This window comes from Kwoniella dendrophila, chromosome 11, assembly GCF_036810415.1.
Source record: "Kwoniella dendrophila CBS 6074 chromosome 11, complete sequence".
Classification (NCBI taxonomy): domain Eukaryota; kingdom Fungi; phylum Basidiomycota; class Tremellomycetes; order Tremellales; family Cryptococcaceae; genus Kwoniella; species Kwoniella dendrophila.
The window spans coordinates 565917-579914 of record NC_089486.1 but is presented as its reverse complement, the minus strand read 5'-3'; the positions used below and the strand labels follow the sequence as shown (position 1 = coordinate 579914).

The 13998-nt window shown below is 43.0% G+C and overlaps 5 protein-coding genes across 5 annotated transcripts; 3 read left to right on the top strand and 2 right to left on the bottom strand.

The window, feature by feature from the left end:
- Positions 1–550: 550 nt before the first annotated feature.
- L201_007770 (V-type ATPase, A subunit) lies at positions 551–3047 on the top strand (the record flags this gene model as incomplete). The annotated part of the gene is made up of 14 exons (XM_066223476.1): positions 551–580; positions 634–677; positions 729–817; positions 872–991; positions 1046–1067; positions 1116–1174; positions 1227–1432; positions 1485–1681; positions 1732–1747; positions 1795–1864; positions 1914–1936; positions 1986–2663; positions 2765–2848; positions 2901–3047. 14 exons carry the CDS (start codon positions 551–553, stop codon positions 3045–3047), a joined length of 1785 nt encoding a protein of 594 aa, XP_066079573.1.
- Positions 3048–3525: 478 nt separating this feature from the next.
- Positions 3526–4739, bottom strand: L201_007769 (uncharacterized protein; the record flags this gene model as incomplete). The annotated part of the gene is made up of 5 exons (XM_066223475.1): positions 3526–3642; positions 3699–3921; positions 4075–4371; positions 4621–4655; positions 4710–4739. The coding sequence occupies 5 exons, from the start codon at positions 4737–4739 to the stop codon at positions 3526–3528; spliced, it is 702 nt and encodes a 233-aa protein (XP_066079572.1).
- Positions 4740–5031: 292 nt separating this feature from the next.
- On the top strand, positions 5032–5789 carry L201_007768 (uncharacterized protein; the record flags this gene model as incomplete). The annotated part of the gene is made up of 2 exons (XM_066223474.1): positions 5032–5694; positions 5736–5789. The coding sequence occupies 2 exons, from the start codon at positions 5032–5034 to the stop codon at positions 5787–5789; spliced, it is 717 nt and encodes a 238-aa protein (XP_066079571.1).
- Positions 5790–5811: 22 nt separating this feature from the next.
- On the bottom strand, positions 5812–7690 carry L201_007767 (uncharacterized protein; the record flags this gene model as incomplete). Its single annotated transcript, XM_066223473.1, has 4 exons — positions 5812–6045; positions 6112–6199; positions 6244–7565; positions 7625–7690. 4 exons carry the CDS (start codon positions 7688–7690, stop codon positions 5812–5814), a joined length of 1710 nt encoding a protein of 569 aa, XP_066079570.1.
- A 333-nt stretch (positions 7691–8023) lies between these two features.
- On the top strand, positions 8024–10260 carry L201_007766 (uncharacterized protein; the record flags this gene model as incomplete). Its single annotated transcript, XM_066223472.1, has 7 exons — positions 8024–8222; positions 8307–8389; positions 8445–8528; positions 8584–8855; positions 8902–9268; positions 9316–9375; positions 9487–10260. 7 exons carry the CDS (start codon positions 8024–8026, stop codon positions 10258–10260), a joined length of 1839 nt encoding a protein of 612 aa, XP_066079569.1.
- Positions 10261–13998: the final 3738 nt, after the last annotated feature.

Here is a 13998-nt window from a genome sequence, read left to right as displayed (position 1 = left end):
TATTGACGATGACTACTACTATAAACTACTTGGAGGTTTAATGTTATATTGTGATGTCCTTAGTGGTGAAATGACGATAACAATAAAACCAGTAGTGACGACTAATACGCATTAAAGGGTATAACGATATGACGTGGATTTATTGGAGGGGTTATACAACACGTGCTTGGCGTGTGTCGCGCTCATGACCGCACTGATAGTAGTTATTGGCAGGGTAGACGATTGATGATGATGCATTGCTCTTATATTACTCTCATTCATCCTATTCATTCTCTTACATATCCCAATCTTGCATCGAAATCTTGAGTGATATCAAGTTGACAGACATCAGTACTTGCTCTTCGATTTAATCATCAACAGCATCTCATCTGTCGCCAACAAATCAAGTAATTGTGCAGAATATCAATCTGGAGAACAATCCCGCAATTGCAATTTAGTTTACTCACCTTTATAGATAAATTCAAACACAATGGTTAGTGAAATTTAGCGCAAATTATGACACGAATGATGACCATTGGCTGAATCGATTGTGACTTTATAGGCTGGTGCAATGGATAGAGCCAAGCGGGATCTTCCCAAGGTATGTATCTTCATATCCTGAAGTCGTCTGTCATTTAACGCTCCTTTGTACAGATCCGGGATGAAGAACGTGAAGCAATGTTCGGTTCCGTTTACTCGTGAGTGGTATCATCGAAAATTCGTGGCTCCAGACTGATTCTCCATGACAGAGTCTCTGGTCCCGTTGTTATCGGTGAAAACATGAGAGGTTGTGCGATGTACGAATTGGTAAGAGTAGGACACGATGAATTAGTTGGAGGTGAGTGGAATGGGTAAAACCTTGATGTGGCGAGGCTAATTGAGTCAATGACAGAGGTTATCCGTATCGAAGCGGATCGAGCTACTATTCAAGTATACGAAGAAACATCTGGTGTCACTGTTGGTGATCCAGTATTGAGAACAGGAAAGCCTTTGAGTGTTGAGCTTGGACCTGGTGAGTTATATATTTTCCATACAACTGCCGACCGGTACTAACCGAATTGTTTAGGTCTAATGACAAACATTTACGAGTAAGGTTAAAGACGTGATGTAAACAGAGAAAGCTGACTCTGGCTCAGTGGTATCCAACGTCCACTCAAATCTATTCAAGAGAAATCCCAAAGTATTTACATTCCTCGTAAGTGTAGTTTGCGTCCCATCAGAACATACCAGCTTACAGTAATCATCAGGTGGTATCAACACCGAAGCGCTTAGTAGAGAGATTAAATGGGATTTCAACCCTGCTTCATTCCGAGTTGGCGACCATTTATCTGGTGGTGATATCTTTGGTAGCGTTTACGAAAATTCACTTGTTGACAACCACAAAATCATGCTTCCTCCTCGTGCTATGGGTACCATTACTCGTATCGCTGAGAAGGGTAGTTACACTGTTGAGGTTAGTGTCTCATCCTTATCCCCCCGGGCATCAACTGATCTTTTAATTACAGGATGTTGTGCTTGAAACCGAATTCCAAGGCAAAACCACTCAACACACTATGATGCAACTATGGCCTGTCAGAGCCCCAAGACCTGTCGCTCAAAAGGAGACTGCTTCTTATCCATTGTTTACCGGTCAGCGAGTTTTGGATGCCCTGTTTCCCTGTGTGCAAGGTGGTACTACTGCTATTCCCGGTGCTTTTGGATGGTAAGTCTTCTTCAAAGGTACAGATACAATGATGCTGATATCGGATTTAGTGGTAAAACCGTTATTGTACGTATCAACAGTTGTGGGGCGTCGTTTCGCTAATTGTCACATAGAGTCAAGCCTTGTCCAAATTTTCAAACTCCGATATCATTATCTATGTTGGTTGTGGTGAACGTGGTAACGGTGAGTTTGTTACTCATTGCTTGTACTTTTCGCTGATTACGGCTTGTAGAAATGGCGGAAGTATTGGCCGATGTAAGTTCTGTTTTTCATTCGTTGTTTTGCCTTCGCTGATATCAAGTAGTTCCCCGAATTAACACTCGAACGAGACGGCCGAGAAGAGCCTATTATGAAACGTACTGCCCTTGTCGCCAATACTTCTAACATGCCTGTCGCTGCTCGAGAAGCTTCTATCTACACTGGTATCACTCTTTCTGAGTATTTCAGAGATCAAGGCAACAACGTCGCTATGATGGCCGATTCTACCTCTCGATGGGCCGAAGCTTTAAGAGAAATTTCTGGTCGATTAGCTGAAATGCCAGCCGATTCAGGTTACCCCGCTTATTTAGGTGCTAAACTTGCAAGTTTCTATGAACGAGCTGGTAAGGTAACTTGTCTCGGTAATCCTGTCAGAAATGGTACTGTCTCCATTGTCGGAGCAGTCTCCCCTCCCGGTGGTGATTTCTCTGATCCAGTCACAAGTGCTACCCTTGGTATTGTACAAGTGTTCTGGGGTTTATCAAAGGCTTTGGCTCAACGTAAACATTTCCCTTCCGTTGACTGGAATGTCTCATACTCTAAATACCTTAAAGTTCTCGATCCCCACTACGAGAAGAGTAACCCTGGTTTCATTGACCTGCGAACAAGAGCTAAAGAGATTCTTCAAAAAGAGCAAGATTTGGCAGAAATTGTACAGCTTGTCGGAAAGAGTGCTTTGGGTGAAAGTGATAAAATCACTTTGGAAGTCGCTCGAATGCTCAAGGTGAGTCACCCTATATTCGAGACTTAGCTGACAACAATCAGGATGATTTCCTTCAACAAAATGGTATCTCCGAGTATGACCGATACTGTCCGTTCTACAAGACTTCAGGCATGTTGAAGAATTTCGTCGCATTCTACGACCAATCTCAACGAGCTGTCGAGACTAGTGATATGACTTTTGCCAAGGTAAGCGATCTCATCAATCAAACAGAGTAACCGCTGATCATCCTTTGCATAGGTACGAGATTCTGCTGCCGACGTCATGTTCAAGCTTTCTCAAATGAAATTCGAATCTCCTAATACCCAAAGTGAACAAGATATAACAGGTAAATTCGATCAATTATATAACGAGATCGGTGAAACTTTTAGACGAATGCAAGAATAAGTCAAATGTAGATAGAGCGTTGTACCTGATTCCCTTTTTCAAAATGATTTTGATTATGATGTATCGCATTGTGCTCCAGATTATAACTCCGTCTCATACAAGCAGCTCGTCACAGCACAGCCATGCTCTATACTTCAGCTCAGCGAAGCAATTTGCAAGCGTAAAGAACCTATTGGCGATGATAATGGGGGATTATGGACGAAGGTGCAACTGTCATCACGCTAAAGCTTAATATATCTTTTTCCCTCTTAATAAGCAGAAGAGGTTAGACAGGCGCATTGCAAGCGGTTATCATGTCCCTCGGCCCGAAATCATAACGATCTTGTCGGAATAACGATGAACAAGCGCTCAGCGTCATGAAATTGGGTGGATTCCTCGAGACTCGAAGGTGTTTACGAGAGTGATATATAGTAGAGCTGCAGAAGTTCTAACCACCTGCCTATAGACAATGATAGTAGGATCTATTCATGCCAGTATTCTACAAGAAATCCGCTGCAGCTTTTCTCTTCCTGCCAACACCACTACCTTCGTCTGCTTCACCATCAAGTGTCGGTGATACATATCGATAACGTGATTGTTGAGCTCTTTTCTCAGCCTTTCGATGACATTAGCGTATTATCCTAGTCTGAAGAAGGGAGGAAAGTAGCTTACAGGGGAAGCCGTAGCATCAGGCCACATGACTCCATCTTTAGGCGGTAAAACTTCGACTGGTTGCAGTGGTATAGGAGTGGAAGCTTGAGGAACGAAGTTAGGGGTGGGTGGTATACCAGGAAGTCCAGGAGCTGGAGATCCGAATTGATTAGGCGAATTTGATGCTGGTGGGAATGGAGGAATACCGGCAGGAGGGAATGGAGGTCGGAAACCAGGTGGAGGACTTATTGTCAGCTATGGCATACATCAGAACAACTTACGCAAAGGGAGGTATAGCTCCAGGAGGCATTGTTGGCGGTGGCATACCAGGGAATCCAGGAGGCATGGTAGGAGGGAAACTATATGTCAGCCTGATCAAGTTGCAGTACTAACTCACCCATTAGGGAATGGTGGAGGAACAGCACCGAACGAAGGGAATACTGGTAAGGGGGCAGGATTGTTTCTTGCGGCCATCAGTTTCTTGTGTTGTTCTAGAGCTATTCGAAGATCTGCTTCTGGAATAACATTGTATGACTGTCTTGGTCTTGAAGCAGCAGCAGCCGCAGCCAAAGCCGCTGTTCCCGCTTCTGCTTCTTTCCTTGATTTCCATTCAGCAACAGCATTGGCTGGTACACCTTCCATACCGAAGATCTCAATATCATAACCATCTCGACCAGGCAGAGTGTTGGTAAGTCTGTTGATCAGCTAGCTTTCTCGTCAGGAGAACTTACGGTTCAGGATCGCATTTGTGCACCTGTTGACTGTGTACCATTAAACCACCGGCAGTCTTATTGATCAGCTAAATCCCGTTGTTGCAGAGACTTACATTCAACTTCCTGGGACACAGCTGACACTTAAAATGCTTTGATTTCTGATGCTGCAGAAGGACTGGGGTCGTTAGCTTTGATTAACTTGATTTGACTTACCTTTATCGTCCTCAAACTCTCTTTCACAGTACCAACACCATGGTTTGAGTACCTGTAACACAAATTAGCGAGTATGCACCGACAACGGTGGACCATCTACACATACAAAGACTTGGGTTCTCTTCTTCTTTCCCATTTTGCGGTTGTGTATGTATCAGATAGTGAGGTATATGTATACTGAAGGATGAATAAAAGCGAGAAAGAGTAAATAATCGAAGAGAGAGTTATGGATGTTAAGTTACAGGGACGAAGGTTACTGAGATGAACAAAACCGTGGCATGATTGCTTACGTAAAAATCAAAAGTTGCGCTTTTCCAATTCACCGTTACGCTTTTGTCGTACAGCAAGCATGTTGTAAAAACTATTTAACCTTTTCAATCGTATATCTTTTCAAGCTATTTATTTATTTAATATAGATTTATTCCAAGATGTCTTCAAATAACACAATGGCTTCCCTTCGACGTCAACTGCATACTAGTGTCGCAAGAAATTCTCATATCGGCAAAGTTCCTATCGCTATACCTTCTTCTGTCACACTGTCTTTACCACCTGCATCCATTTCACCCAATCTCCCAGCATCATCTGCTCAAGCACAAAGAACATTCTCAGTCACTGGCCCACTCGGATCAGCATCGATCCCTATATCCCCTTCTGTCATTCTCACTCCACCAACACCAGCTTCACCTTCAATCTCTGTTTCAGTTCATGATCCTACAATAAAAACCCAAAGAAGTGTATGGGGATTGACCAGAACCCTAATCAACAATGCTGTGACAGGAGTATCTTCTGGTTTCGACCTCGAAGTACGATTGGTCGGTGTAGGTTATCGAGCTGCTATAGAACCGATTCCTCCAGTCTTCCTTGAATTGGCAAAGCAACGTAATTCTCAATCTACAGCTTCCCTCCCTCGAGAAAGATTGAATATCAAACTTGGTTTCGCTCATCCCGTTCTTATCGACATACCTCCTGATATCAAAACCACTGTACCAGCACCAACAAAAATCATACTCAATGGTACAGACAAACAGAAATTAGGTCAATTTGCTGCCACAATTAGGCAATGGAGAAAACCTGAACCATATAGGGGCAAGGTAAGTTTACATGTGACCAGAATATCGCTGACATCTATTAGGGTATATTTGTTGGCGACGAAACCATTAAACTTAAAGAAGTTAAGAAGAAATAGACATGACATGAAATGCATATATTTACTCCATCATCCTAACCTCCCAATCCTTCCAAAATGCTTTCGCTTTGGAACGATCTACATTACCCCTTGAATCACAGCCCAATAAACCTTGCCATAAGTCTGCAATTCCTCCATCTTCATCACCTACAATCTGACCAGTCTCTGAAAGTACGAAATGAGCTACACCATTCTGTCGGTGGACGGACGCAAGCGCAGCGTGTTTTGGGTGGGGGTCGAGGTGTACAGACAAGATCTGTGACGATCTTCATATCAGCTCAGTTGTTGAACATTCGGCTTACTCAGGAAGGTACAATTCTACACGAGAAAATTCCCGGTCAATTTTTGTTGGTTCGTGACCCAAAGTTTGGGTATCCATGTCGACGGCCGACATCTTGCTGCCGCTGAAACTAAATAATTCGGAATCAGCTTCAAAAAAGGGGTTTCATCTTACCTGTTGAGGACGCAGCTCGCCAACACAGCTCTTTCTGCTATCTGAAGTAATCCTGACATCGACTGTTGCTGTTGAACCTTCTGTTGCCACGCACGAGAAATGCCATGCGGGTGTTCTGTGATGTCTTTAGTTCGAATCCGATCTAGCAGAGCCGAATGTTTCGGTTCGGATTTTGAATTAGCCATGATGTGAGAGTACCAGTCAGTCCGTAATGGGCATCCTTCGATCGTGTCACCTTGACGCATATCAAGATCAGAGCACACCACATCTCCGTTAAGGCCAATTGTTATGTATTTGTTACCACTCTCTCCGACAGCCGCGTTACTTTTAGTCTCTACCATCCAAAAGTCTTGAGAAATTTGATGGCATTTTATGACTGATGGCCAACTACACAAATCCGGACCAAGTAAACCTAAGCCTCCGCCATGAACGCTCCAAGATTCTCCTGAACCCATTTGCATCAAGGTATGGAGCCTCGATATCCAGAAACGGAGAGCTACAATGAATGCATCTGTAGGAGTGATCGTTTCATACAAATCTTGTACCAGTCCATTGAAGGCAAGATTTGGTATTTTTGAGGGATGTTGCAGTGTTTTAGTGGCCGACGAACTGGAGGTGGTGGGAGTTGAACGATTACAATTGAGGTGAAGAAAAATATCTTCTAGGAAATGTTTGCGCATATATTCGACTCGAGTATGGGGGGATTTGATCAAGTCATTCGTTGAAGTCGTATTGATTGGTGAAAGCACGGAAGTATGCTTCGATTCGGAAGATGTGGATGGAGATGCAATGGCAGGCTTCAGTGGTTGAAATCCATTTTTAATTCTTGCTTTCTTAACGGGAGGCAAGGATTCTCTCGTACAAGTATCACTTGTGTGCACTATCTTCGGCAATTGAGCGTTATGGTTTCGGTTGGATATTCCCTTGACTTTAGCTAATACGAAGTTATCCGTTATGTGAGCACTAGAACTCCGTGTATCAGTAATGGATTTCTTCTCGGTACATAGATCAGCTTTTCTTTTGGTTTCTGGAGGTGTGACAGTTGATAATTTTGATAATTTCGGAGGAGATGATTCAGGTACATGTGAAGGTGTTCGCTTTGTCGTATCAGACGGTGGTTGTATTTTGATTTGGCTGCTTGGTTTCGGAGCGCTACCATTGTTGTCGATCTTATTTGTTTTTAAGCTTTCAGAAGTATTGTGTGATAATTCCCGGACGATCAGCGCTGAAGTAACACTTTCATCAGTATTGGCAGTCTGCCTTTGCACTATTAGCTGTATCAGTGAGGTCTTATTGAGTTTGGAGAAATTGGATATCTTCAGCTATAAAAGTAATGTGATCAATCGTCAGTCGACCAGTGAAACGTTGTCAAAATATTTACCTCTTTACAGATCCCCTTGAGGTCCGCTACTTTGAGCTTCTTCAGCGATTCTTCAGGGTGCGTCATGATGAATATAGGATTAGTGTCTACTGATGCAATGTACGAATCGACACATGGGAACCTTATGGGGAAGTGATCAATGAGAATGCAGAAGGGAGAAGAAAGGAAGAGGTAAAGAGGAAGAAGGATAAAAAGCAATACGCGTAAATCTAGTATTGTTGTTTTTGATAAGACGGTGGTGCCTGAATCGAATCGCGTAACAAACCAATAAGTTATGTACCCGTATAACCATTATATGTTATTATATTATTATATTCAATCTCATCATCGTATTGTATGTTACTTTCTCTGTATCTTATATAATAACATTCATTCTCACTTTCTTGCGCCAATGACTACATGTCTTCACCTCCCTCGTATGCTCACCGTTATCTCTTACTGTCAAATCTTCTTGAGACCCGCCAGCATCGTGAAGTCATAAACCCAAATAGCAATTTCACTGCTCCAGCTTCCCTATCCCAAGCTACTCGCTCATGCTCTTTGGATTCTTTACTCGCCCGTTGTTGGAGGGGGAATAAAAATGCTAGCAATCAAGATCGTGAGCTTTACTCGTTGGACCTCTTTCTTCTGCTTGCTGATCGTGACATCACGCCCGTGTATCGGCCTCCTTCGTTCTCGCCAGTCCTTCAACATGTCAATACATTACGAATCAATTCAGACGACTTTCAACTTATCGGTCGATTAGGGGATGGTCAATTTGGCCTAGTATGGTCATTTACTGATCGGTATCGGTGTCAAAGCTGATCTATACTTTATACAGGTAAACGCAGTCGTATGTAAGCTAGATGGTCAGGTGTATGCTATGAAAACCATGCAAAAGCATGCGATTCAGCGGGCTGGCCCTGTGAGTTCTTATTTTTTCGGTTCGAGAAACTGTTTCTTATGAACGCCTTACCCAGCAAATAAATCTAGCTATTGAACGTCATGTACACATCCTATCGCACTTGTCTTCTTCAGCCCCCGCGCCCAAGCTGTTAACAGCATTCCACGATTCCGAAACTATTTCCCTGGTAACCAGTTATGCGGCTTGCGGCTCTCTGTGGGATCGACTTTGCTCTTTATCGAATGAAGATGATCAGATTGGCTGTATGACAGGTCTAGAGATCCAATGGTGGTCACCTCAGATGATAGCTGCCATTCAGTGGCTTCATTCGCAGGGATATGCACATCGGTAGGTTCTGTACCTAGTGTTAAAGCCTCGCTAAATATATGAACAGAGACGTCAAACCGCATAACTTCCTTATCACTGACAAGGCTCAACTTCTTTTGACCGATTTTGGTTCTTCTGTTACTCTTATTCAACCTGACCACCTCTCGGCTTACCCTTACGTAGCCCGAGACGAATGCCTAGTGCCGATTGGAACACCAGATTACATTGCACCAGAAGTGCTTGTGTTCGCGGAAGCAGCATACATGGCATGTATACAAGGCGAAGAAGGTGATGAAGACACACCAAAAGCGGGGTACGATCTCAGTGTCGATTGGTGGAGCTTAGGAGCGACTTTATTCGAGATGGCGACCGGAAAAGGACCATTCTGGGCTCCTACTATTCAGCAAACGTATACTCTGCTTACTCAGTTTCAAGTATGTTGACGTAGTTTCGAATTCATATACTGATCAACTTGCACCAGGGAAACTTTCGCATACCTAACGGAATGGATAAAAAAATGAGCCAGTTGCTGAAAGGGTATGTAAGTCTGATAGGTATATATGCTTACATGTTCCCAGCCTCCTTGCCCCTAGCAGCGAAAGGATATGCGATATAGAGCTTATACAAGCTATGAAGCTGTTCGGTGGAATAGATTGGGAGAAGCTGGAGCTACGTGAGTATAGTCAATGGCATCAACGCTGATGTGACAGGTGCTCCGCCATCGGTTTTGGAAAAGTTACAACCCGTTGACCTCGCAACTCTTCCCATGGATGAAGCAAATCTGTTGGACGGCACCAATTTCACTTTCAATCACCTGTTTGACCAATCCACTTCCTCCTTGCTCTCGGATATTACTCCATCGGTCAATCTTTCGCCCAAGAAGATTGATACGGCTACTGGTTCTCGTTGGATTGGATGGACATGGGAACCACCGCCATCGATACTTGGACCACAACATTCTACAGTGACCCCATCTAGCCTTCGACCAATCCCCGTTCATTCAACCGATACTTTCGCGACACCCATTCGATCTCAGCCCAAAAGTAATGTCGCCAGTACCGTTAAGAGGACGGTCCCAGGCTCGCAAACTCGTTCAAGGCCGATCTCGGAGCGTCAAGCCTTTGCCGAATTGGTTCAATGTGTACAAAAAAGTGCTAAAAAACAACTTTCCGGACGACGTGTTGCTCCTTCAGGCAGATTGAGGTCGACTCCTAATCCTGTTCCGCCTACCCCTACACCTTTATCCCGGGATATTAGCAAAATCAATGATCAGCAACTCAATCGGAAACGACGGCCAGTGATCCGTCATACTCCTTTGGGTAGCTCGACAATAAATTCATCCTTGAGTCTACCTAGTATCGAAGCCCGGCATACTTCTTTGGATAGCCAACTTGAAGTATGTGTTATCCTGTGCCCCAAAATGTAGGCCGCAAGAAGCAGTCAGACTAATTAGGTGCATCGCTGTTTACAGGATCTTGGACTCAGGCTCGGACGGATAAGACGACTGGTCCGTGACAACGATCTGGATTTCCGATGATAGCTGTTTCTAAAGGACAAACCATGAAGAAAGAGATCGTTGTCTTGTTTTCTGCAACTCGAGTCGGTCTGCTTACATCTTCGATGTATCACGTAAAAGGTGATGAACAGCATAGAGATCTAAATGTCGAAACCACATACAACGTTCTGATATGCATACAGAATCTTGTCCCAGTGATGCATTGTATGTATACGACTTGAATTGAACATTTTGCAAAAACAGCAAGCTATGCTGTTCTCCCGCAACTAAATCTCTATCTTGTCATCCCAGCTGTGTTTGATTGCTACTATTCCTGGCTTTTGTGCGATGAAAAAGATGAAAACAGGACTTATGCGTATACATGTGATACTACAACTTCTTCGATCCTGTAGTAATTTGACTCATATAGCTATGATGATTTCTCCCAATGATTCACACTGTTGCATCGTCTATCATATTCACAAGTCTTGATAAGTAGTCTGTTTGAATTCTTCCAAACATATTCCCTATATTTGTTATCGACCAATACACAAGTGCTACAAATTGCAGTTCCTCATTCATATCTCAAGCTAGCTTGAACAGTCTTACTCCATTCGTGTCTAGCTTTAAGTGAGACGCAATTGAAGGGTCTGCCTGGGACTGTTTCGTTACGGCTGAGTACGCTGAAGCCCTTACTTCCGACACCTATCGCTGCTCACAAGTACTCATCTCGATTCATGAGACAAGAAGATTCATTGATGACTATATTGACGACTATACCGAGGGTCTGTCATAACCTAGCATATTTAGCTACAGGACTTAACAATGTCAGATTACAATGTTAGCAAATATTGTTGGTGCAGAACATTAGTTCACAGTGTTAGATCACAATGTCAAGTCACACTGTCAGTTCACATTGTTGATGAACAATGTGAATCATATGGAATGAGCACTCTTCCTGGGAGCCTCAGAAAAGGTATAAAAGGGCTAATATGTCCATAGCTTCTTCATTCTTTTCTCTCTCAGAGATCAAGATATAATCTCCTGCACACACAAAGTCTTCACTCACCATAGCCACAAATATCTAACACACATCTTCTTCCTCTTATACTGGTCTTGAAATAGTTTAATCCATCATTGTTTAATATAAATACTTTGGAAGGATCGGCGCAGACAAGAAAGACTATTTTCCGCCACAGCCGTCCGACCACCTTCACAAGTTAACAGGTCCGTCAGTCTTACCCAGGCTTGTAAGCCGTATCAGTCCTCTGGTCTCAAGTAAAAAATATACTCCTTGGCTATAACTCGGGACCGGGTCCTGACAGGGTCTGATAATCCACTTTGACTGACATATACAACCACAATTTCTGTCAGATGTCGCGTGTCACAACGGCAAACGTAGTCGGTCATTAACCGTTGAACCACAAAAGGGAACAATGAAAACTCCGTCAAATACGGTATTTCCCCGACTATATAGGCGTACGCCGTCGTGGCCGTCATGACATCGCGCATATGTCCTAGTCATAGCTGAAAGAGATGCATCTTATTTAGGTATACACAGCTGATGTTGTATGTCTTTTCATACCAAAGTCAATGCAAACCGTGACGCCCTTCTTTCCTTGTACTACTTTCAAAACCTGCTGGGAGGATGAGTCATTCAGTTGAAAATAGTTTGGTGATACTTAGTCAACTGCAATGAAGCATCTTGAGCGGTAAACGTCATTCTGGGTACCATATACATCACGAGCTTGGCAATTGTGTCATGTCGGCCTTTGCCAATGACAACGATAGTAGTAACATATAGTTGAAAGATAGAAGGTACTGTTGGTACAACTTCCACTTCTTCACGGACATTGGGATCTAGTAATATATATACACATCACTCATTCTGTATACTATCTTCTAGTTCCCCTATGAATTTTCTATTGTTGTCTCTAAATACTATTTTTGCACTTCGGTATCTCTTAGAAGCTACAATGCCTATTGTCCCTTCTAAAGTCCACCAAAGCTGAGTATCTCGCTTCCTTTTCGACAATATCGTTCAAGCCTCAACGTTGTCAGTCACGCTTTAACTATCTCCGTTACTTCTCACCTGTTCTGGCAGTCCCGTTGTATGAATTGACATTCTACACCGAAAGCGTCTTGGATCATCGTGACAAATTGGGAGCCGCAACGATCATAACTGCGTCATCTGCCGACCCACAAAAGTACCAATGTCGGAGTTGAAACTCACATTTTGTCTTTGTTGTGTTATTGCTTTACTTTGGGATGCACGCTTATTATTTGACACGCCCGTTACGCGCGAAACAACTCACCAAATTGGCTTGCACGGCACTCAACGGTTTAGCCCGCTTACAATGGCAAATGCAGTGCGCATGGAATTAACCCGATGCCATAGACAGTGCATTCATCTGTATCTTCTGACCCTATATGTGCACTTTTTGCTGCTTCCAAAGCTGCTGTTTACTGTAAAACATCTTCAGAATGCACCTCAAACAGTCTCACACATAAAAAGGCCACAGATCCGTCTAGTTTCTTGGATTATATAGCACATGTCAAGGAAAGAGAGGAAAGAAAGAGTAAACGTCTGATAGAATGGGCGCCTTGTCCATTCAGTGGATGTTCTATATTACGTGGTAAACGGTAAACTGGGGGTGAATGATCCTGTCAAGTATAAGCGATATCAAGATAAATGCATCATTAAGAAATGAGAAAATAGATGAAGGTATAAAAGGTACTAAATACACTAGTGCGCCTAGTTCCGACAAATCTGACCCATTCTAACAAAAAAATGAAAATCACAAACAGTATGAAGAAAGCTGATGAGTGCTCTGAGAGCGGAGCTGAGTTGAAATCAGGAAGGAGCGTCCAAGAAATTAAGAACTGTGAGGTGAGAAGAAATAATAGTGATGACGAGGCCCTCAACGTGTCAGGTCTCGACCCTAACTTTTGATACACTTGGTAGTGTTCGGTATATATGTTAAGTTATATAATGCATGTCAAGGAGAAAGAAGTAAAAGAGAAAGAGATAGAGTGAAAATTTGATATAAGAGATAAGTTATCTAACTAGTACACGTTCTATATTACGTAATTAACCGGTAATAGAGCATCTAAGCGGCTCATTCCGACAATATATGGTGAAGAAGAGGGTCTGCTAAAGTTTTGCGAGGATTCAGAGGTCCTACTGAAGTATGATTCTATTTACCGCTTCCCAGTATTTCTACAATGACTACAAAGTTAATGGAAGATACTCGATTGGTATGAAGGTCTTTCTCAATGGCCTACTTATCAGGACAAAAGCCAGTGAGTGCTGCCAAAACACACAACTACAATCAAGCAATCTGCAGGTTTGGTATATATCCCGCAACCAGCGCCAAAAATCCGAAAGCAGCCTGTAGAGGCTTCATATTATGCTGCCATTCTGACGCAAGACTATTTCATTTTGTCCTGATTGTATCCTATCGGTTCAGACAGATATAAAGTAACAGTTTCACAAACTTGATTGACGTCACAAGTCTTCAGCCGGACTCCGATCAAGCAAGACCGTAGCACAACAGAAATAAGAGGTCCGATATGATCTATACTATCATCCAACTGATATAGAGTAAATTATAGTGTTTCCGAAAGAATAAGAACCGATACTCGGCTAGATATTGGAAAGTTGATAAG